Source organism: Scomber scombrus, chromosome 23 (genome assembly GCF_963691925.1).
Source record: "Scomber scombrus chromosome 23, fScoSco1.1, whole genome shotgun sequence".
Taxonomy (NCBI): Eukaryota; Metazoa; Chordata; class Actinopteri; order Scombriformes; family Scombridae; genus Scomber; species Scomber scombrus.
Genome location: NC_084992.1, coordinates 20,932,364 through 20,958,239, shown reverse-complemented (window position 1 = coordinate 20,958,239; position 25,876 = coordinate 20,932,364). Strand labels below are relative to the sequence as shown.

Below are 25,876 nucleotides of genomic sequence, written 5' to 3'. Positions count from 1 at the left end.
CATGTCAATACCACCCTAAAAGACTAGTTGACAAGACATGTACATTAGCTTAGAACTTAGAACGAAAAATGTTGACCATATCTTTAAGGCCTTAACCATTACAGTTGGGGGTCTATGAGACCCCTGCACTGGGGCTCAATAACAGATGCTTTGTGTTTGAGTCCTGCAGAATTGCAAAATAAAGTTTAGATACACATCTTTGTCACTTAAATTATTGCTACTTTCTAATACGACACTGTGTATATGTGAGGGTTCATATGTTTTAAATGGATTTACTGTTGTTAATTAATGTTAATAATAGGCTTTCTATCAATTGTGTAAGAGCTGGCTGCAAAGAGTTAACCACTTTTCACAACTGGGCACCAAAAATTTGGCTTATTACTAATTTATTAAGAACTATTATTATTATTATTATTATTATTAAGAAAAATTAAGTGTATAAAGGATTTTTGTGATACCACTTAAATGTTTCAGTCTCATCACGAAGTTCATTTAGCAGCTGTTCTGGAGCTTTCGATCATAACACTTGATAGATGTAGTTGCCTAGTTGTAATGTCTTCAAAGTGTAGACATTTTTTTTCTGTTTTTACTTCTGTTGGCTGTTTACTGCTACATCGCTGCCACAATGTGATGCAGCTGTAAGCACTGGAGCATGTGATGAGCACTAACTGCTGTTTTCATGGTAGCTTCCATAGACATCATCGAAGTGGTTGAGGAAGTGTGTTTTTATTTAGGTACCAACTGGCCCGGCTTCTATATATTGTTATGTCTGCTTCTCAGACACCTTTAGCTGACAATGAGACACCATAATAGCAGAGAGCTGCAGACATAATGACAAAACAAACTCAGATAAACCTTTATCCCTAATCTGGTTTTGCTTTCATGAAAGACCATCACATCATCCAAATAGTATTTGAATACAGTGGGGAATACTCAAATGCAAAAATATGCAGTCACACCCTAATGCAGGCAAGCCTGCATGAAAACTGATAAATGTAGAGTCTAAGAGCTGGAATGTTGCCATGGAAAGGCTCCTTTATGTCACACACAGTCTCTTTCTTTGTCATTCACACACCACATTCACTTCACATGCGTTCAAGAATGCACAGACCCACAAACACAGGAGTGGTAGCTTTTATTGCACTCTGCTTGCCTCTCTATAAAGCTGAAAACAGTTTTATTCATGAAGTAGGTGTAGTCTGCCAAGCCAGAGGGACTTTCAATGCCACATCCACGTCATTTGGAAAAATAAACATATGTAAGCTTTTTTTGCTTAAAATATTCTCTGCCTTGAGATGGTAAATATGAATGTTGCCAGACTTGATTTCTGTTGTCCCAGATGGGACTTAGTGGGGGAGAGATGAAAAAATGAGAACTGACCATTATCATCGCAATGTTTTGTTGATTTTCACCAGTGCTTCAAGCATGGATGCTCATTCATTGGCCTTTTGAAACAGTAGATGGGAAAGAGAATTTGAAACCTCAAAGGTTCGAGTTAAAGAGTCTAGGAGCCACAGTATTTATTGGGAGTCGGTCAAGGTGCTTGAGTAGGAGTCCATGCCCATCCATTCATATCCAAAGCCAAAGACCAACCTTTCCATGAATTACCGATTATAATCTCCACTCTGTACAGAGTATATGACTAAGAGTTGTCATGGTGACAACTGAGCCAGCTACTGTCATTGAACAAAGACGGTGAGCTGTGACTGAAAACTCCGAAAGCTAGCAAGTGGACCTTGGCACTTACATTGGGGCATTCTCTGAAGCTATCAACAATGGTGGGTGTTGTGGGATTTAACCAGGTTTTTAAGAGTAGCCGCTCCCATATTTGATCCAAGATGTCAGATTTCACTGTACAATATGCAGGCATCAATACATTTGAAGGCATATTATGGCCAATGAATTCCCAAAGTTCCACTGCTGCTCAGCTGAAATTCATCAGTACTGCTCACTTTCAAACAAAAGCAGTACCAGAAAATTGTTGACTAAACAACTCAACTGAAAATCCATGTACTGGCTTGTTATGAAGCTTTCTTATATCACATGGTCTTCATCACCAAATGGAATTTTGTCAAACTCGACTAAGTCCTAAAAGGCCTTAGAATAATAAAATCAGTTGACATTGTTTAGTCAACTAATGTGAGGAGATGAGGATTATAATTGAGTGTATATAGACATTTGCAGTCTGTCAGTAAATTCAGTGACATTGTTTACTGTGTATAGTGTGAAATTGCAACATTGAATGTTTATTTCAAATAGTCGTTTGACAGGCTTTGACAGATTCATAGAGTGCATTGTTTTTACACAAGTTCCCAGCTAGAGTGCGTTTCTTCCTGGAAGTTAGTGTGTTAAATAGACACTGCTGGCCACATGTGGAGGTCCTGTCGGTCAGATCAGTGGTGTTATAATAGCAGATGGTTGTGATGTTCTCAGTTGGGTGTTGGCTATTGGACTGTCTCCTTCTTGGAAAAAGGCTGACCAGAACGGAGCCAGGGGGAGTGTGTGTGCGTTCGTCATCGGGCCAGGAGTGCTGACCTCACACACACATACACGTGTATGCTTAGAAAGGGAGCATGCATACACACTTGAAGGGAGTGGAAGGGCGATCTGGCATTCGTGCTGTATTGTGCATATCATATATGCACTGTAGTTTGGAGTTATTTGAAGCCTGATGCTTTTTAAAAGGAAGGATCAGCAATTTCCAGATTTTTGCCTTTAGCCTTTTACCTTCAACCTATCTTCTTTCACACAATTTGGCACCTTTTATTGGCTGGATGAGGTTTTGTAAAAGTCTATAAAACTCTTTCTAGACAACACAGACTCACTGATAACTGATATCCAAATTTCTAATAAACAGGCAGTATCAGATCTACATGTACAATGTTTATGGTAGCAAACTGCATTTCCTGCACACCTAAACATTTCCAGGAAAGAATCCAACATTTAAAGGGAAATTAAGTTTCATACCACTTTTTGTAGTTTCGATCATCCTTTCTGTTGATAATAATATGTTGTATCCACTAAATTAATTGCTGAGATCGTATACTCCAGCAAAATTGTAATAAATAAGCTGATAGGACATGAAACCTGGCATTACAAACCTGTTTTTGCCCTGTTTTTACAGTGATGGCTATTTCTGCCAATTGGAGTAACATTTGACCGGTCAGAGCTTTGTAAGTGGGTAAGAATCACCTTCCTATGCAGCTAGCTAGCTAAACCAAAGAAAAATAGTAACTGAAAAATGGCGACAAGCATCAAGGAGATTTGATGTAATTGTACATCAACTCATCATATTTCTTCTATTTTTGTGAAAACAGCTGATCCTAGCAACCACTACGGCAGCTTCTGCGTTGACAGCAAATAACGTTAGCAGGACTAATATGCCGATTTCAAAATAACGCTCCTCCCAAACATGATTCAGCTAGGATGAACATGATGTCAGTCTGAAACAATTAAGCGAAACAACATGGCAATTCAGTCTGATTCTGATTCTGATCAGGTTACAATTTAGTAGATTTTTTGCGATGTCTCACATTTGCGCTGTTGTCATGGATATCCAAACTGTCTGTTATAAACAGACTGACGTCTTGGTTCAACTTTGGTACCTACTGTACTTCTTTTAGTCATGGCGATGTTGTTTTCCTCAGTTTTAGTTTTACCTCCAAATAAATTGATTCATATAATCTATCTGAACTAATAATTAACCACTTACCTGATTAACTGCTTGAGTTTCTTGACCCATCTGACTTCATTGAAGTGATGCTGCAATATTATTAGATCTCAGCAATCATTTCAGTGAGTACATTGTCATGACGGGGAAAACATTTAATAACGTTGTAATAAATTGTAAATGTTCTTTAAATTGTTTAAACTAGTGGAATCAACCCAGTCTGTAATGAAAATGATAAGTCAGGCTTAAACAACATAAACCCTCACAAGCTAGTCAGGAGTGTATTATGAGATGGGTGTGATGCACCCAAGTGATTTAGACAATAGACAGACCTCCCCTGCCTATTGCCTCATTAGATGCCTGCTTGCAATTTAGGCCAGAACAGAGGGAGCCTGGACTGTGGTGGGTCTAACTGACTCAAAAGTGTCAAAAGTATCAACCTTGGATAGTTTCCCTTTCATGCAAAGTCTCATAGCTGGCGCAATCAATGGCAGCAGGCCGAAAACTGTATCGTCAAGGTCATGCAATAGACTAATAGATGACACACTCCATCTACAACGCCCATCACACACACACACACACACACACACACACACACACACACACACACACACACACACACACACACACACACACACACACACACACACACACACACACACACACACAAATGGATGGCAAGTCATTGTAAAACATGAGTTGCAGTCAAGGTTGTGCATTCATAGCAGAAAACACATAGCACATGTATATTTAACCCTGCACACACACACACACACATACACACACACACACACACACACACACACACACACACACACACACACACGTACAGTGAGAGTCATTGTGAAACATGAGGTAGTCAAGGTCACACTCGTGTAAGGACACTGCAGATATATATTTTATATGAAGACATATTGAGTCTGTAAACAAGGTCTCCTGGGGGTGTAGTGTGTTGGAAAGACACATTGAAGACATTTCGCAATCTGTCTTATAGACATTCAAACTGGGCAGGACTCCTCACATATGTCTGTGTGTTTTAATTCTCCAGAACAAGCTCAGGGCTGCTGAATTGGTCTAATTATGTCTTACATGACATGCAAATTAGATTCCTTTGTGGGGTGCTGCATCTTTTATTTTCTTGTTCTTTGGTTGGTTGAGTAGACGACATGCACATACACAACATCAATGAGCATGTTTGTGTTTTGACTAGGGGTGGGGTTTAAAAATTCAATAAACTAGAGCTTCCTTAAAAATTCTAGAGCGATTTCATTACTGATACTTTTTGAAATCTAAAAATCTTCAGTGTTCAGTGTTGTCTAAAGAAGTACATGCACAAAAACTTGCTAAATTTGGATTTAAAGGAGCATCAAATGGCTTTTAAATGGCCACCAGGGGGCAGCATTTCGCAACAAGCTAAATGCCACATTTAACATTTCATGGCCTTGTGAAGTACATGTGAGTAACATGTTAGCGAACTTGCCTATTTCCAGTAGATTAATTTAAAGTCATGTTTCTGGTGACTTTATTCTTGTAAATCCATTATTGATGCTGAGGAAACTAATTCCTCAGAAAAATGTCTTTGATCTTTAGCTGCTAAATGTACCACTTTCTTCACAAGCTAGTTACTAAAGGTTTTGTTACAGTGGTGTACGCTATGTTTCAGATGATGATTTTAGCAGACTAGTTCTTTATATGTGAATTCAAACTGTCAGTGTCCTCAAAACTATGTAAAATGTTTAAATGTGCACATATTTATATATAAATATCATAGAATTGTGGGATTGCATTTAAACAAAATATTGGGGTAGGGCTCTCATTTGAACCCCCCACTGTCTATACCATGATTATACCGTTATCTTATTTCTCCCTCCACCTAATGTTTACACGAGTGAAGCAGATGTGCCATATTTTATTTAAAAGTCACAACAAGAAACAAATTTGTACCACATCCATCCATTCAGTCTTGCAGCTTCCTCCCAAATTTTTACACGCTGAATTCAAGGAAAAGCAGCACAAGCCGTGCTCCGAGATCCTCCGGTATGGAGGAAGCAGATTCGAGAGCGCATTGAATTCCTGCGAGAACCCTCTGAGTACACTCCTATTATGTAAGTGGCTTCACAGTGCATGAGATAAGCCTTCAGAGATGGAAGTAAATCAGTTTCCTGTGAAGTAATCTGCTTTTTAGCTTTGAAAAGTTTTGTAATCACGTCCCTACTGCAATGCAACCTTTATACCTACTTCACACCGGCAACCTGAGAAGCACTAATATTCCTGTTAGCACTGGTGTTGCATGTAATCATGAAGAACTAGAATAGAGGTCAAAGTAGAGTCAGTCATGCTTTATTTTTTGAGATTTTAGTATTATATTTAGTATGAAGTTACATCTACATGCTGTTGTTCATAAGGTATACCGCCCAACACACACACTTAATCATACACACACACCCAGAGTTCAAAAGGTCAAACCCTCTTGGGATTCGTGGTGAGTTTTATCTGGCTGCAGGCATGTAGCCCGGCACATTCTGTTCCCCTCAGCTGAGTCTGAGGACAAAAAGACTAATTAGCTGCATCATGATCTCACTCACAGGCCCAAGTGAGGGGATAACACATACACACACACACACCCACCGTTGTCATGGAAATAAAATTGTTACAAACTGATGAAATTGCTGCTTGAACATACAGTAACATTCAGTTAGGTTTGGAGCAGGGTTCAAGGCTGTTTCTGATACATTTGAATGTAATGGCTCATACTGTTTAATTTCTCTCAGGGTGGAAATAAACACAGCAAAACATACAAAGAGGAAGTTCTTTGAGGGTTAGCGGCTCTTTCTTCACACTTTGTCAAAAGAGGATAAAACAGTTCTTGGCCAGCGATGCTAGAAGATGTGCTGTTAAATATCATAGTGTACTACTGACTGCAGCATGTCATAACCCTCTGTAGGATGCAAATGCTCTTTTTTCTCTTTTTCAACAACTCATAATGTTGGTTGCGTACTGGACATATGTTCTTTTACAACATTCAATAATCAGGAGGATCTATGTTACTGTTAAAGAGGAATGCTACTTGGAAAGTGGAAGCTGTGCTAATGCTAGCACCGAATCCACAAGACTTTACTTTTCTTTCATGTTATTTAAACACCTGATGAAGGAAAGTTTGACACAAACAAACAATGTAATCTAAGTGAAGAATGTATCACCTTGTTTGGTTGCACTTGTTGTATGTAGGACTATACTTTCTGTAAAAGCATATTTGAAAGTGAACTTCAATCGTCACTCGGTGAAACGACGTTCACCGACTTCCTCAAAAGGCTCTGCTTCATTTCTTCAACCTCTCATTGTCTTTCAGCACTAGCCCTGAATGAATGAGGGATTAGGGGGAGACAGATTGGAGAGGTGAGATGAACAAGAAAGGGGTAAAGAGGAAGTCAGCTTTGACGGTTTCCATTAGCGTTGAAGGGAAAGATGGAAAGAGCATAATCTGTCTTCCTCTTCCTTATATAATGCACTCAGGCACACATTGTTTGGCTGCAATAGAGACTAGTTTTTAGTCCAGTACCTTTGTGTTCCTGTGCGGTATGCACACCACAGTACTGCACTGCAGATGAAAACAATGATATAAAATGATTGGATGCAATGCTTTCAGCTGGTATTTGGTCTATACATGATGAATGGGCTTTAGCTTGAGCTTCTATGGGTGCAGCTGCTGAGCTGCTTAAGTAACCGAGTTATAATATAGTGAGGAGAGGAGTCTCTGTGCCAACTGGCAACACAGGTATAAATATTGAAGGGCTGAAAGACAAGCTGACGGGAAGCTCCACTCAGGACTCGGAGTGAGGATTTCTGTCTCCATCTCTATTCAGCATGATATATCTCTTTTTCTGTGGCAAGGCTGTTTTTAAACCTTTTGGGGCAAGTGATTTCAGACAAGTTCAAGGCAAGTCTCAAGTCTCTTTTCAGCAAATTTGAAACCAAATCTTAAGACATTGGTGAATAAGTCTTAAGTCAATTGTCTGGAGTGTGAGAATAAGTCTGAAGTTGAGTCTCAAATCATTCAAGACAAGTCCAAGTCAACTGTCAACTATGGAAAAAGAAGCGTCAGGTCTCAAATCTTTCTGAGGAGGATTCAATTAAACCCTTAAGTCAAGTCTCAAGTGTGCTGGAGGAAGTCCTAAATCAGGTCTCAAGTATATCGGAAAGTTTCAATCCAAGTCTCACATCAAGTCTCAGTTCTGTCCGAAGAAGCCTCAGTTCCAGTCTGGTGAACAGTGTTATTAATAAAGTTGACACCAAGTACTTTAAATTCACAGGCCTTACAATGAATATTCAATTAACATGGCTATGCAAGGCCTGTCTGTTACTATAGTCTTTTCTCAATGTTCTGGGATTATACCAAGTCAAACTTCAAGATTCAAGTAAGTCTCATTGCAGTGAAGTCTCATTGAAGTCATAAATCCTCATTATTGTGACTTAAATTGAGTCTAAGTCTCAAGTCTTGCTCAGTTTAATTACACATATGTTAAAACTTCATGAGATTCTAGTTTCGATACTCATTCAAAACACTCTGTAAAGTTTTTACAAAGAACCTCCTGTTGTTCTGAAAGAATGCTTTTAAACTGTTCATTCAGAACATGACCTGGGTGTACTCGTGTATCTCCACCTCCATCCTTCAATCCATCCAACCAATTATCCATCCACCAGGCTTTCCACTCTGCTGGTGTTTACTCCATCAGCCCAGGGGCATTATCTCATTCTAGACACGTTGCCAGACATCTGAACCGGATGTAAGGGAGCCGGTAGCAGCCGCTGGAAAGTATTCCGTCCACTTCCTGAGAAAACATTCCTGCTCGTATTGTTGTGGTTGTTTTATTAGCTTTGCGTAACCTCTGGAAAGGCTTGGTGAAAAAGTTAAATGTTGCAAATGCTGAACAAAGGGTGTCCAACATGTCCCTCGAAGTTTTTACACGAGGATAAAAGGGTGGGAGAGTTGGATTGTTACACAACTAGAGGGAAAATGTGAAATTTGGAAGTTTCAGGTTAGTTTACATGAATGCAGACGAATGAAAAACATCAGATGTTCCAAAACTGGCTTCATTTTACATTCTCTGTCAATTTTGAGTCCACTGTAATCCCTGTATGCACAAGCTTGATCCCCCACATGCATCCAGCAGTTGTGCAACATCACAACAAGAGATTGCCTTTACTTGGGAAATAGAAAAGCTACACTTTTCCTACAACTCAGCTCAAAGTCTCCCAAACATCAGGATTTAACGTCAGAATTTAACAATGTGGAATATGATGAAAATGTCTCATTAGAATCAGTTCATATTAAGGACTTCCCATTGATGACCGGTTGAGTATTAGTCAGGGAAACAGTCGTGTCAGCAACCAACGTGCATCATATCTGCCCCAGTTATTCTGGATTATCTGCAGACCTCACTATAAACAGTTCTTACAAGGATTATTTCTGTAGTTCCACTGCAAACTTTCAACAGTGTGGTTTATGGATCAGCCTCAGTATGCTTCATACTCCAATGTTGTTCTATGTATCATTAAATGATGTTTTAAGGCAAAAGAGTTTATACCTTTTGGACCGTGACTTCTTTGACTTCTCTCCAAGACTTCTGTGTTATTTTCGTGTGTTTGTCGTTTCCAGGTGATGAATCATACAAAAAGGAATAACAGCGCACAGTTTCAGGCAGTCTCTACTCTAAAACATTGGTGGTGTTGCACTCGGTTGAACACATGAAACGAAAGAGAGGCGATCAAACCCTACATGGCCAATTACAGTGTAAAGCCGGCATAACTGTCAGATTGTCTGCTTTGAGAATGTAAGCCCATTTGTTTTCTCTGCTGGAGACATTCTGATGAGCACTTTGTTTGAAACATGCTGATAACTGATAGAACACTGTTTCTTGAGACACTTGGGCTGATTTTGTCATTTTCTATTGCTGTTATCCCCAAAAACGACTATTTTAGACTATTTTATTTTATTAATGTATACATAAATTCAAAATTTCCCCTCAGAGAGCTTGAATCTTATCTGTACCGTATATGACGCTCTCTATCTCTAGACCCTTGATTCAGATAAGGAAAAACTCATCAAAAAAGTAAATGGAAGAAATCTCAGGAAGAGGTATCCCTCTTTCAGAATGGACCGACATGCAATAATGCTGTAGATGCTGTGCGTGCAGAGCAGACCATAATAATACAATTACAGTATTGGAAATCAGAATTAAGATATAATGTAGATAGATAGCAAACATGAAGAATATGGATCAAGCAACTTCTGGGTGAGGTAGCTATCGGAAGGAATTGCTGGGCATGGTATGTTATCTTCACTGTCAGCAAGTATCAACCACAGTAGCAGTGTGATATCTCCATGGCCATTGTAACCCTGACACGTAGTTACATTTTTAGGAGCTGCCCAACAACTCTGGTGTAGCCTTTGACAAAGTTACAGAGACTATGTTCGTAGGCTCCTTTGAATGAATCGTAACAGAACAAATCCAGCTAAACAAAGGTGTGACCACTCCTGCTCCTGAGGTTGTAAACTGTTTTCAATGGATATAAACTTGGTCTGGGTAAGGGTGACAGTTGGACCTTTGTTGTTGAGCTGTAAGCCAGCAAAGTGGACATTAGTTAATACCAAGACGTTCATGAAAGCTAGGAAACCTACAGGCACTACTGCAGTGTGCCTGGGTGTGTCTGAGCCTATTATGTGCAGCATGTGTTCTGCATGATTTCATCCACATTTTGTACATGTGTCACCTCATACCTTCTCACATTCCTGCAATTATGTATGTGTGTGTCCTGCAAAGCATATGTTATGTGTGTGTGTGTGTGTGTGTGATCTCACCTACCTGCCTAAAATGTGTCTTACCTCATACCTTCACACATCCCTGCAAGTTTGAAACAGTGTGTGTGTGTGTGTGTGTGTGTGCGTGCTAAAAGTTCACTGAGCAGTCCCAGGCTGCGACACCATCCAGCGCAAACATGTCTCATTTATCTTTCCTGTTTTTTTTTCCACAATGAAAGAATGGTGGGGAAAGAAAGGGAAAGGCTTTGTTTTTGCTAAAGGAGTGGAAAAATAGAGCGAGGGTTCCCTTGAGGGCGTGGCTGCCCTGTGATGTCATCCGATTGCCATGGTTACTGTGTGTAATCATTGTGTTTTTCAAGAGGGGTGACGGCGATTTGGAAGTCCTGTCATGCATTGTTAATAGATACATTGCAGACTTTACACACACACACTCACACACACTCACACACACACGCTAATAACACACCCGTTTTCACACTGTGATGTTATTAGATCTTTGAGCCAATTGAAAACAGCCAGACGTGTTAGACTGGCTATGCTCACGACAATGTCTCCTCTTCATTTGACTGCTTTTCAAATGGATGTGTGTGTGTGTGTGTGTGTGTGTGTGTGCCAGGTATTCCTCAAGTAAATCTGTTTGAACAGTCATGCTGCAGGGACTCTCCTGCCTTATGGGAACAAAAAGCAAGTCCCCTTAACATAAATCATTAATTTTAAGGTGAAAGCTTGGTTCAAAGTTACGCTTAGTTTATAGTTATGTTAAGGTTAGGCCCGGGTTACCAGTCAACATAATGTCCTCTGAAGTGATGTAAACACGACTGTGTGTGTGTGTGTGTGTGTGTGTGTGTGTGTGTGTGTGTGTGTGTGTGTGTGTGTGTGTGTGTGTGTGTGTGTGTGTGTGTGTGTGTGTGTGTGTGTGTGTGTGTGTGTGTGTGTGTGTGTGTGTGTGTGTGTGTGTGTGTGTGGCACTCTGTCATAAGCTACTTTAAGGGATGCATTTCAGACTAGGTCAGTGGTTATGCTAAGAGTTAGGTTAAGTTTCAAGGAAATGAATGTAAGTCTATGTATTGTCTATTAATTTAAATGAGGACATTCCTGCTGCTTAAACATAGCAATACCAATAGAACCAACAAGATATATTTATAAGGACAATAAATAATTAGAAGGAAGTACATTGTACAAATATTATACTAAAATGTCACAATACTAAAATGCTCATGATGACAATGTTATCATGTTGACATAGATTTAGCAGGTGTAATATATGCCATAGTAGTTTAGCATGTTAGCATACTAAAAATTGGCTATTATTACTAAACACAGAAGAAAAAAAGGTTGACATTGATGTCTGTTCCATATGGAAATCCATCCAATGTTTGTCCAGATATTTCAGTTTGGACCAAAGTGGTGAACCAATCAAATAATCCCTCCTGGCTATCCAGAACAATTATATAATGTTTTGTAAATCAATTATGAAAAGAGACATAATTTAGTAAAAAAGTGGATAACAAAGCTAATGCCTGTCCTTGTGATGAGTGAGTCACTTTTTGCACAATGGCTTTGATCTTATAATTAGCTTGAAGCCATTCATGTTGAAGAAGATGCATTTTTTATTATAGTTTTCATTTCGAAATGTGTCCAGTTATCAGTTTTGTCTAATCTGTCTTTTTTTTTTAAACTTTTGCTTTCCTCTGTCCATCCTTCCCCTTCCCCCTTTCTCCTCTCTCCCTGCCTTCTCTCAGTATGTGGATGCGAACTGGCCCAGGGAGGCTTCTTCGTGCGGCAGGGTGACTTCATCTGCACTCTGGACTACCAGCGGATGTATGGGACTCGCTGCTTCAGTTGCCAGGACTTCATCGAGGGGGAGGTGGTGTCCGCCCTGGGAAAGACCTACCACCCGCGCTGCTTTGTCTGCGCCTCCTGCAAGTAAGAGACCAGGGATGTAGGATGTTTGGTTCATGTTGTCGCATCTTCTGTTGTATTCTGGTGTCCAGCTCTATAAGTCAAAACACTGAGCAGTAAGATGTAGACTTGGGTCATCTTTCTTGCACTCAAGTCATGAAGTCGATGCTTTTGGACTCTAAAGAATCAAAAAAGACTTCGTTGCTAAAATCTGGGAGTATGGCTTACAGTAGTAAGAAGAAGTCAGGCAGTACAAGAAACACTAGTTTTAAACAAACCCCCAGGCTAGACAGACTTATTTGAAAGAAAAAGACAAAGGTCAATGGTTAAATAATTACACAAATTGTCCGTTGTAAACATCCACTACAATTTACAGTGACATTCTGGTTCAACTTTGACCCACTGTACTTCACATAATTGTGGGCAAGGAGGGATTATTATGTACCCTATGGGTGATGATGATGATTACTGCTTAAGGTTTAGATTTAGGCAGTGGAGAACATTGCCCCCTGAATTTAAAGGTAATCAAAATTTAGGCAGGTCTTGTAGTTGGATCCCATTCTTTGGTGCAGAGTAAAGGCACCACAGAGGAAGAGCTTGTTGGATCGTCTTAACAGCATCTGAAACTCTCTTTCTGATGCGTCTGTCAATTTTTGTGACTTTCCAAAAAACCGACAATCCAAAGATCACGCCTTCTTCACACAGTGATCGGTCAGGATTGCAGCGGTTTGAAAGTAGGCAGGACTTTAACTTTCCTCTTTACGAAACTGCTTCTGTCACCTTTAGTATGCACGACCAAGCACGAAACCCAGAATGTCTTGAGGTTAGACTGTCTGTCTGAAAATATGTACCATGTGTATGTTCCCTCTCTACGCTGGCCTGACTTTGAGTGTGACCATTCAGAGCAGTTATAAAATGCTTTTGCCTTCAGGTGTGGCCAGCCAACACTTCATACCCCAGCTTTAACTAAACGCTGCTTCTTAATCTTTAGCGAGGTCTCTTGAAACAGTTAGTGGACCTCTAAAAGATGACCTGTGAGGCCAAGGGGTTTCTCAGACAGTCCAAGATGTACTTCCGTCCCCTAAATTATTGAGAGATTTACAGTCCAGTAGATGCATTTTAAGCTCCTTTTATGATTTTATAAATCAGCCCCGTTCCTATCTTAACATCCACCTCTTGGGTTTTAGCTTTTAGATATTTTCAGACATTCCTACATCGGAGTTCCTCTGATGTGTGCCTGTTGTGCATCTATCATTAAGTGAACTTTTAACCCAAACTCTGAACCTCATTAGCTCAGCACTCCTTTTTTACACAGTGTGCAGTGTCTCTGTGGGTTCTTACAGATCTGAAAGTGTCTGAGATAATTACAAAGGTCATACAAGGTCTTAACCACATTTACATGCAACATTATGAGGTGACTGTGATGCAAAACTGATGTATCTGCATCAGCTGGTAGCCTGGCCCCTCCTTGTACACCAGCAGTGTGTTATTTTACACACATCATCAACAGCAGGTCTTCTCTCGTGTACTGTAGGTGTCATTTACAAGTACATAAAACTAGACCATATATGTATAAATATAGGGACATACATGAAGTCACGTGTCATCCTCACCTGTTTTCAGCCATGTGCATGCTTCTACTGACTGCAATGAGTGTGTATGACCAGTATTGTGTCTCAGGACCTAGAAAGGTAATGGGAGCCTCTATCCAGCAGGAATGTTAAGTGTGTGGTCAGTCAGTGCGGCCACTTAGCCCATTCCTACAGCTAGTGTTAAGTGTCATTTGAACTGCGGGGGTTGGTTTTTCTGTGTGTGTGTGTGTGTGTTTTCATGCTATCATATCTTTGGTGATCCTCCCGCCGAATCAGAGATCAGAATGTTCCAGTGAGGCATTTGAGGTTTGTAATGTGATCGTTGAACTCCCGTGCTCCTTTTATAACAAATATCACTTTTGTGGTAGCAAATACACAGGGTGATTGTGAGGAATATAAAAATAGCACTGATGCAGAGGTTGAGAGAGCTTGAGGGAGACATCCGACTCAGCTGTGTGTGTGTGTGTGTGTCATGGTCAAAGCACTGTACTGATAATCAATAATTCATCAAGAGTACTGTTTTTTCACTCTCACTGTCTAGGTTTTGTTGTGTCTTTCTGTCTGGCTGCTTTTGTGTATGTTTGCTATCACAAAATTCACAATGCAAGTGCAATGCATGTGTGAATTCGCCAATATATCACTGCATGCAATTTGTGTTAAACTGCTGGGAAAGGATTAGATGACTCATTCAGCAACACTTCCAAACTGAGCATTCATCACAGAAAGACACAAAGCATATTTCATCCAAATAAATTCACCTTCAAGCAAAGGCAGAAAAAAGCTGTAAACATAAGGTTGACATGTCATCACCTTTTTACTTTTAGATGATAATATGTCAATGCTGTGTTTATTGCTTCCTCTGCTGTCCCCAAGTCATCATTAATGAGTTAATACCATTTAATGTACTGCTTGATCATCTTAGTTCAATGGAAATGTGTACAGTCATTATGCCAACCCTAAAAAAACAACAACTTAGAACTTGACTGTTAATACTTCAATAACCAGTTATCTCTGCCTCACCCAGTGTGCTTGGATGTATTTCTCCTCAGTAGCTGGCTGTGACAGTGTGACAGCAGCTCTAATATCACATTTCCGAGCTTTAGGAAGCAGCACGTGGCAGCAAGTCAGAGCTCTGCAGTGCCAAAGAATTGTTATTCCTTCTGTACTTGACTCAGCGACAGCAGCTGCGTTTGAGCAGCACTTACCAGCCAGGAGACATTAACATGGTTTCAGTGTGTTTATTTTGACTCTAGCATTATAATGTCATTTGTCTCTAAAAGGATTTTGGCTGGTGAATGAGTGTACAATTAAACCACACACTGATTTGATCGTTTCCTCGCGGCAGCTTCCGTGTCTAAGTGTTACACCTAAATGTGAATGTTGACCATGTCATTTCGGAAAACCGTAGGCAGTGATTTGCTACTGTTATACCCTCCATTCTTCTTGGAAGGTTTCCCAAAAGCTTTTGGAACCTGGCTGCAGGGATTTGGTACCATTCACAAGAATTAGTTTGGTGATTGTTGTTGGGTGATGAGGCATAGCTGGTACTCGATGTTCCAGTTGGATGGGGTTGAGGTCATGGCTCTGTGGAGGCCAATCAAGTTCGTCTACACCAAACTGGGAAAAACATTTCTTTATGGACTATGACTTTGTGCGTGGGGGCATTGTCATGTTGCCACAAAGTTGGAGGCACTATTGAGGCACACTATTTATCAAGTAGATCACAGTGTGTGCAGGTTGAAGGGCTTAAATGAAAGTCTCTGAATGTGACCAATGGTGTACCACAGGGTTCAGTATTGGGGCCCCCTTCTTTTTACTGTCAAAGTCTTTGAATGGATGTGTCAAACACAGATGTCCACTTTTATACTGATGATGCAGTTCTTTACTGTTTTACACCATCTCGCAAAGAAACTTTGGGTAATGTATTGTCTGATTTAATGTTGTATGACAAGGACCTTCAACCTGTCACTCCCATTGAGGCTGATATCAATCAGGCTATAGTCAATACCTGCCTCTCTTTTCATTCCCGATATGACAAATGAAAAGCAGGACTTTTCTTTCAAGGTTAAGAAAAATCTTATCACTGCCACATTTCTTTCTGTTCTGGGATATGGGGACAGTTAATATAAATATGCCTTTTATCAATGTCATGGTACGAATTAAATATCAAATCTAATGAAGGACTGCATTACTCAGCAGTTTTGGGATAGCATTTTACTCAAAAGGTCCAGTAAATGTTATTCCCTAATGATTAGAAGGAAACTCCATCCTGACCAACAATAGTCATCATTAGATTGTTATTTTTACTTCATGTCCGTTCAGAGAATTCTTTTAGGTCTGGTGTGTAGGGATTGTATTCATCAGACTACAATAAAGTGCCTGCTTCAAAAGCTTAGAATACATTTGAAAACTTTTTAGAAGCAAGATATATATCAGACAAAGTCTTCACCTGTTCTGTCTCTCTTCTATTTGTTTGCAGACAGCCATTCCCGGCTGGCGACCGAGTGACATTTAACGGGAAGGAGTGTATCTGCCAAAAATGTACCGAGCCTCTCCCTGCCAACAGCCCTGCACCCATACAGGCTGTCCACAGTCAGTACTTTGTTTATGTCTGTCTCTCTGTCTCTAAATCATGCCAAAAGTAAACTTCTGCCCCTTGCAAACTGTCATTTTTTTTTTGCACTGCTTGGTCTTGTAATTTTCTGTTCCATCTCTTAAATTGGATCTTTCTTAAACTGTGTCAAGTCGTTCCCCTCACAGCAAACCAAAATGTTCTTTTCGTCCTTTTGCTTAAATCCAAGTGATGTGCAGGGAATTCTTCGGCTCAGAGACAATCAACCTCAGTATTATTTCTCATCAACTGATTTCCCTTCATCTTTCTGTCCTGTGTGCAGACTGCTGCGGCTGTGGGAAGGAGTTTCAGAATGAACAGTCCCTTGTAGCACTGGACAAGCACTGGCACCTGGGCTGCTTCAAGTGTAAAGTCTGCAACAAGGTCCTCAATGCTGAGTACATCAGCAAGTAAGTCTGGCCTTCAGAATGCGGTACTATTACTAAAGTACCACAAACACTACAACAACATCCACTTCATCATCACTTTTAACACAAATCTTACAACTGAATCAAATCAAAACCAGACTTCCTTTTATTTGGCTGCCGACTTTCCATCAAATCAGGTCATTTTAAACTTCCTGCCACTGACAAATTAAAGGAAATGCCTTAACAAATGAGACATGACGTGTTGGACAGGACAGCACTCTCCAATACCATCATCAAAACACCAAATTATGGAAGATGCTTTTTACCCCTCCAGTAAAGGAACTCTGAGTTCTTATGGTGGAAAAAACATTACTCTAATAAGGCAATTTATCTTGTTGGGTTTTTTTTTAATTGTCACCAATCTGTGCACAACCAAAATAACCACATTTTTCATCCTCTTCTAATCTTGAAAAGAACAACACATGATTGGTTGAAGGTTTTCTTTTTTCTTTGAACTAAATCTAAAAGTCTTCACTACATTACACCTATTTTCAATAAAAATGAAACTGCTGTTTTCTGTCACAGTTTCATATTGATGGTATGTTATTTCAACATCTTCCCCAAGCACTTGCTGAATGCTGTCGGCTCTGTTCAATGAAGTGTGTCTGATAGCCTGCGCTGTCTCTGATTTGCTTTCTTGCCCTGTTTTTTGTGTCACCAGGGATGGGATCCCCTACTGCGAGATGGACTACCACGCCATGTTTGGCATCCAGTGCGAGAGCTGCAAGAAGTACATCACCGGAAAAGTCCTGGAGGTAAGGTCACAGCATTGATGGGTTACATTCAGAATAAATACTCTGTGGTAGCTTTGAGCTTGCCAGGATGTAGCATGTGGTTCAACTGTGTCGCTCCATCATAGGGACTAAATGAGTAATAGGTATAAAAGTTTTTTGGTTGTTTTTCACAAGCAATACTACTGTGTAATATTCAACAAATAACAACCAAAACATGCTTGTTGGATGCAGAATAATACATAAACAGGCCTTAAGTTGAATGCAATAGAAAAAAAGGACCTTTGATAAAAAATGTACCTGTGCATATAAAAACAGAGAAGAGACTACAACTCCCAAGATGCGTTTAGGCAAGACACATCTAATCACAGAACTTAAAATTCTATTGGGGACTGCATACGGTTTTTTTCAGAAAGCCTACAAACTTGGTGCACGTAGGTGAAAAGGTGTAGTAATTTACCAGTCAGAAAGGGTTATAAGAGTGAGGCACTATCATGTTGCATTCTGGGAAATGTAGGATTTATGATCCTGACCCATACAAGTCAGGATATCTGGGCCTCTGCTGCTCTAATTTTGACAGTTCTTTAAAAAAAAATCTGTCTCTTGTGGGTTCCCAGTTTTCTGAGGTGCAAAACGAAATCACTTGGGTGCCTCTTTAAACAGTGTAAACTTATACTGTTCATCATGTTCATCTGTTTCTGTCTTCTGCCATAACTATTTTGCATAATGTTATGCTCTCATAGGAATAGACTCCAGTGGTGACCTCATTTCCCCAGAGGCATGTTTAAAATTTAATCAGATCTTATACAGCCCTAATGCCGATGAGATCCATAATAAATGCATGGAGAAGAGCTTATAGAATAGCTACAACTCTGTACAGATCTTGAAATAGCTTCTTTTTATGTGTCGCTTTACAGTTTTTAAGCTTTGACATCATCAGTAACAGAATTGCCCTCAAACTATAAAAGGGACAATGTACAGTACAGCTTCCAGAGGCGAATGGGGTGAGACTATGCATTAGTCCCACTGTAGCTTGCAGTGTTTGGGTCCACTGGGAATTACCAGCCAGCCAGGATCTGCTTGGCTATTCAGCACAATCTCTTTTTCTTTTTCTCTGCTGTGGGCTAACAGCTTTGACCTCGCTCTCTACAGCACACACACACATATTGGCTCTCTTTGTTTCCTCTCTTCTGCCCCTCAGGCCTGTCACTCACTCTCAGGTGACAGTCTACCTCTACATTCCTCTCTGTGGCGCCAAACAAAGCGACGCAGCATCCTGTTCTAGAAAATACAGACAGCTATGAAAAAACGTCACCGGTTTCCGATGCTCTTTTAAAAATGTGTTATTAGATACAAGGTGTAACATGTTAGAACGGACACGTCATTCCTAGGTTGTCACCGTCATTAAGTCACGCGTGTGTCATTTTACTGTATGCATGTGACATGATTCAGTTTGTGTGCCTTACTGAACAAATATATACACAGATGGAGAGAAAGAGCAGCTTCTCTACAAAAATAGTGGAACAGGCTAAACTAGATTAGGGGAGTAAAAACGCCATGCTGGTAGCCAGCCAATGGAGTACACAATGGGGACAAAAATCTGGCACTGAGGTGAGATTATTAAGTTTTTACCAATGAATTTGTGTTTCTTAGAATCTTGGAACCAAGGTTTAATATTTATATTTTTGTGAAAAATGAGACTTATATTGTTTCCTACCTGCATACTGCTTTCATTTTTCATTCAGTCACGCTAAATAATAAAACACATCTCCTCCCGCCTCCAAGAAATACTATATTTTCACGATAACCAATAACCAATGTATTATATTTCACACAACATGGTGAATTAGTGAAAAAGACGCTAAATGAAATAAGATTCCATTGATATTTTTTCCTTATTTGAAGCAGCTGGAGATAAATATCTATGTGTGATAGTGATAGTGGTGAACAGACATTTTACAGGCAAACCTCTGTTAAACTGTGATGAGATTCATGGTGTCAGTAGCTCAGATGGCTGGTAGAGGGACAACACATGTGGCTCTTTATTTTTAATGGCAAGGTCACCTTAAAGGATAAGTCCAGCGATTTTCTTTATCTTTATTATTTTCAACGAATTTGCATAAAAAGACCAAAACCAGCTATGTTTAAAATGTTACACTAGTATATGAATTTTCAAAAAAGGCTGGGCGTTGTAGTTTTTAGCTAACGTTACTCAAGCAGGAAAAAATAACACATTTTTCAGGGACTACTTTAAGAAGCGGATTAATACACATTTGGATGAGAACGTCTATTGGAGAGGCAGGTATAAATCAGTGCAGGAGAATGTGGTTTTATTGAAGCAACCCGTTGTTCTGCAGCGATGGAGGGAACGGACACGGGATACTCTCCTTTGGGCGGATAGAGGGATGAGGGGAGGAAGAGAGGAAGAAAGCTTTTAGACGGGGGGTCTTGGAAGCTCCCGCCATGACCTCGGGAACAACAGAGCGGCATTATAGGGACAAACAACAATCCCTCTCTCTCACTTTCTCTGCTTTCTTTCATCACATTGGCAGTCTTTCACATTCTCTCCTTTCATAAACACCTATCAGGTTCCAGTGTCTGGAGAGCAGCGAAACATAAGAAATGGAATGAGAGCATGTTTCTGTGTTTCTCTCGGTGTGTGTGTGTGTGTGTGTGTTTGTGTTTAAATTACATCATCCACCTCCTTTTCCCTTTGTGTTGGCGATCAGGTGTGTGCTTGGTTCTTTTGGCCCTGTAGGGTCTGGAGCCAAAGTCAGTAGAGCAAGACTAAAAGGACCTGTACCTATAAAGTGTGTGTTTTTGTTCATGTGTGTGTACTGAGGAGGGAGTGGTGAAGTGGTCTTGTGTTTATTGCCTGATAAAAACTGACAGTTTGTGCTTGGGCTATCATTGTGGCCACAGTGGCTACATTTTGAAACACATCTTGCAAAGATTCATACAGAAGTTTTCAGAAATTCAAATCCACTCTTGATTTCAGACATTGTTGGAACTATTGAAAAATCTGAAACTGTAAAAAAGCAGCTCAAATCACCCAACCAGCCTCAGTAGAAGCCAACTAGGTTTGACCATTTGAGTGCTACAACAGTGCTGTAACAAAACATAAAACACATTACAAGCAGTATTTAAATTCAAAAACGTAAAAACAATATACAAAAAAATAACCAATTATGTGCATCCAGACATGAATCAGTCAATGGGGTATCTACCAAGACTACCAAGTTAGGTTAGTACAAATAACTTACTTACAAACGGACATCCAGCTAAGTTAACACTTAACTCACTTCCACTCATATTTTCATGCTCAGCAGCACCTAAGGGTGAGTTGATATTGTATGATATTAAATATGGCATGCAAGTTTATAAAAGACATAAAATCGAACTTTCTGTAGCACAGTTCCTCTGAGAGATTCTGCCATACTCAATGAACACAGGCCCGGCTCTTTGGTATTCTTTGAAATTATTCAATCAAATGTCACCATGCAGAGTGTATTGGGCATTGAAGCCATTTCCAGCCACTCTACCTGTGCTGGGCTGCACTTTGAAATTATAATGGAGAGACTGAGCATTCAAAATGTCATGACATTTGGTTGAGATCAAAGAGTCTGTTCAGTGGGGACGTACCGAGTCAATAACTGGAGGTGGCAGTGGTGGAAAAGGGCGAATTGAGACTTTGGTGATTGTTTTTGCCCCCATCTTAGCTGCTCAGAGTTCATTGTTGTGTGTGTTCATCGCTCGTCCCAGTTATCACCTGCCAGTCATGTAGTGTCAGTTGGTGCTCTGGTGTCTTGATTTGCTGTCAGTCAGAGACAGGAGCATGCTAACGGAACAGTGGGGCAAAGAGCACAGCGCAGAGGGATGGTGTAGTGTAGGTTTACTCCAGCAATTACTAGTTTAACTGACAAGTAGCCTAAAGAGAAGATGAGAAAGAGGGGGGTAAGGTATTGTCCATCATGGGTCACTTTCAGGTTATACCATGGCCAGAGGTCAAAGGTGAAACAGTGCTTCCAAGGTAATCTGGCAATCCCGGTCACTTTACGTAATGATTGGCTGGGTGTGTGGAGGTGAGAAAGTAGGCAAGTTTTGAATTCTCACAAGCTCTCTCTTTTTTCCCTTGGTTGCTTAACTGATTACTTAACCTTTCGTTGGTGTCTGAAAGTCTGTCAGACAGTGTGCATCGTAATCAAACCCATTAACTGCGTGCTCGTTGCCCTGCAAGTCGAGTGAAGCCTTTTTGAGCTCTTATGACCTACTTTGTTTGAAGTACTCTAAGACCTTGAGTGTGACTATGTAAAACAAGAAATGTTCAAGCTTGAACTGGATATTGATTGAATTTCTATTGTGTTCCAGTCAGTAATGCAGAGAGTATGAAAATGTCACAAATTATTACTTTCAAATACAGAGTTTGATATCGGTACACTTGTCTTGATGAAAGACTGACCTAGACTATGAAACACATCACTGATTGTGTGTGTGTGTGCACCCTCACCAAAATCTATTTCTAATCTTCTAAATGGACGACCTCCCTCGCCTGACTGGTTTCTGCAATTACTAGATGAGGTGATGGACAGGGTGGGAGAGAGATGATAAGCAGATGGTTTGTAGGTAATTGGGTAAATAAAGAGGTAACCTCAGCTGTCCTTTCACCACTTAGTTGCCATGATCTCTTCTGCTATCTACCACAGATGTGTGGGTAAGCCCAAAACTCGGCAGGAGCCTCAGCCAAAAACCTCAATCCTGGCACCCCAACTACAGCCCCATTCCAAAGTAAAACATCCAATCATCAGCTTTCAAGTTCATCCCCCATCTAATATCCCCAACCCCTCCTCTTCCTTGACTTATCAGCCCTGCCGGACATTGAATATGATAATTTCCCCTTCTTGCTGCTTCAGATTCTTACAAAGGAAGGATTTGATTGCAGGGCTATCTTCTTTCCTGCCTCCTCATACTTTCCATGTTTGAATTTCAATCCAGTTCCGGCCTTTTATCTCTGGGCCTCAATGTTTCTAAGTCAACTTCCTCTTTTCTCTCGGCCTCTGTCTATTTATCTGTCTCAATTCAGTTCAAGAATGAACTTTTGGCATGGCGTTCACAACGTGTTGCCAGTACTCAAGAACTTTTTCCCAGTATTACCTAGAGTCCACATGCTCGTTTTTAGTACAGTCAGTACATGTCTTTCATTGCTTCCTCTCTACACCTGCTGTCTACTTGTTCCAGATAAGTATTAAACAGGGGGTTTTCCAAGAAATAGGGTGTCAACGTCTTGTTTTCTGGTATCTTTCCATATTGACATGACGCAGCAAAGTGGTGGGACCTCAGAGGGTTTGTGAGCAATCAGTCTGCTGTTGAAGAAATACGGGGTTCCTTTGGGAGGCTGAGATCAGCAGACATCAGATGATTGTTTTGCGAGAAGAGAAAATATCTCATTGTAAAAGAATGCATCTTAAGTCATTTGTTTCATTACTGAGTCCATAAATCATAAGTGTTTTAAAACAAGAAATCTGCCAACAGAATGAAATAATTCTGCTTGGCTCCAATTATGTTTTTTGTTGTCATAATACAAAACAAGAAAGAAAAAGGTATTGGTATTGAGCAATGATGGTACAAATGGTGTGGTCTTTGGATTCCTTATAGACTGAATAACCTGTTGGAACAAACTTGCAAATTTACACAATCTTTTCAAGAAAAGGAATAAGTTTTCCCCTCCTACAACAATTACTGATGAGGTGTCGTTGGAGGTCATCATTTGTTGGCTAGATCCATGAGAAACACACAAACCCAGAGTGCATTAATGCATCTTTCAAAAAAAGAAAAGAAAAAAAAAAGGTACCTGAAAACTGTCAGGCCTGAGGGTAATTAGAACATCAACATTGGAAGCAGTATTTTGGACCCAACTTGACTCTTTTACTAGTAACTGAAACCTGAGAACTGAATGGATCAGTGAGAATCTTTTTATCCCAGTTTCCTTTGGTTTCACAAGCCAAGAAACAAGCCACATTATGGCTTTAAAGCAATATCACTGTCACATCCATTCTGGCCATGAAGACTCACACTGCCTTGTGGATTCATCCTCAAGCTCTGGAGATAGCATATTACCCCCATTAGCCTCTAAACGTCAAAACACTTAATAGTAAGTCCATGCTAAACACACAGGTTATGATAAATGGTCAGCCACTGCAGACGAATTGTTTAGGTTTATTGGAAAACGTTTTGGAGGTTTTTAGTTTAGATTTAAAGGACAGTTTCACCATTGAGCCTAAAATGAACAAATACTGGTTATGTACCTTGTATTTTGAGTTTATTATGTCTTTGGTGAGTAAAGGTGAATGTATGTTGCCTTTGCATCTTTCTCTGCTACTGCAGTGCTTCTTACTCAACTCTAGGGCTCCACCTTGTGGTCAAATTATATAACACAGCTTTTTTTGGTAGTCATTTTTAGCTTGTGGCACTTAATGAAGGAGTGCTAATTGGATTCTGAATTACAATAAGCTCAGCAACACTTCAGGGACTGACTATTCATGCTGCATCATCATTTTGATTGAACTAATTATGAATATGCTAATAAAGTGAGCATTCAAACATGCAGAGAGCAGCTCTTGGGTGCACAAACACAAACAGTAAGAATTAAGCAGAACATTTGAATTTCTCAGGCAAAATTATGATTTAAAAAAATCTAATTTTTTACCCAAGATTTCCAGACAGAAAGTAAAAATGTTCATCCTACCAAGTCAAGTTTCTAACATAGGTTATAATATGAAACAGTAAGTCATAATTATGAAATAATCAATCAAATCTTTGACTTACCAAGTCCAGTTTATGGATTAGGGTTAGGGTTATGAGTCCAAAGTCCAAACTCTCATTTAGTATCTCATAATTTTGACTTGTATTTTTATGTTGGTCATTTCTGACATTAACCATTTATGTTTCCCTTACTTGGTCAGACAGGGCTTCCATACTTGCATTCTACAGCTGACTGTTAGGAAGAAGGCTGGTATTTCGTCCCGCCTGATTTTACATGTTAAAGACAGTTTGGTAGTCATGGAAGCACTGTTTAGCCTTCTGTGGCTATGGATGAGCTCTCTCCTGTCTGAGAAAATAACTCAAAGGACAAGCTATTGGGTTGCATCATGGTTGGTGTAGAATCCAGTGTTTTTCGGGCTTGACCTAAACTACTGCTGCCTCAATGCTGACCATTCCTTTTTTCAATGTTTTTCTCAAGTCTGGCATTATTAAATTACTAAACTGCCAGAGCACCCCTTTAACAATATCCAGAAGACACCAAACTCAACAGTGACTGCTACATTATTAAAACCTTGTCTTGTTTTATTTGCGACAGGCTGGAGAGAAGCATTATCACCCCACATGTGCCCGCTGTGTCCGTTGTGAGCAGATGTTTGCAGAAGGAGAAGAAATGTACCTGCAAGGTAAAAGAAAGTTTTGGGTCCCTTTTAATGTTGTCTGCAGGTCCTTGAAAGACTTCTTTTATTGTAGCTCCAAACTTCAGAGCAGGTGATGTTGCTGTTGCTGCCTAACCACAAAGGATTCAAAAACACATGACTGTCTATTCTTAGATGATAATGAACATCACCGATAAAAATCAGGTGTGGGCACATTTATTTTGGCCTACTCTGTTCTCTTTCTCTTCAATCTCTTATTCCAATCTGTCTTCAGTCTCTCTTTCCTATCACTCACCTACAGCAGCATATCAGCATAACCCCAATTCATTGTGGGTCTGCTAGTTCTAAATCAACTGGGTTTGCAGCTTGGTGAATGAATCATACACTCATGATTTGTGTGCCTGAGTCATGCCGACACAGTCATGGTGATATTATTTACAGCTGCTGTGGCACTCACACGAAGTAGCAGCTGGTGCTTTTCCTTAAGAGCTTGATTTGTTTTAACTCTTATTGAACTTCTACTTGTTTGTCACTGAAGGAAATATTGATTTAGTAAAGGGAGTAGAGTTCTGAAATCATAACCATGAAGATATTTCATTTCAACGGAGAAGGGAATGAGTCAGGCATGTATTTTGGTGTCTTCCTATTTCATTCAGAGGAAAGTAGATGAGTCATATTGGGTTTTCTGGCTTTGTCAGTGGTATTAT

The 25,876-nt window shown here is 40.0% G+C and overlaps 1 protein-coding gene across 2 annotated transcripts in view; it reads left to right on the top strand.

The window, feature by feature from the left end:
- ablim2 (actin binding LIM protein family, member 2) overlaps positions 1-25,876 on the top strand; it is a 70,071-nt gene that overhangs the window by 13,506 nt on the left and 30,689 nt on the right. For both annotated transcript variants that reach the window (XM_062444349.1, XM_062444348.1), the window contains exons 3-7: positions 12,233-12,416; positions 16,464-16,576; positions 16,879-17,005; positions 17,685-17,778; positions 25,109-25,196. In XM_062444349.1, the coding sequence (XP_062300333.1) occupies positions 12,233-12,416; positions 16,464-16,576; positions 16,879-17,005; positions 17,685-17,778; positions 25,109-25,196 (606 nt within the window). The remainder of the gene's footprint in view (positions 1-12,232; positions 12,417-16,463; positions 16,577-16,878; positions 17,006-17,684; positions 17,779-25,108; positions 25,197-25,876) is intronic.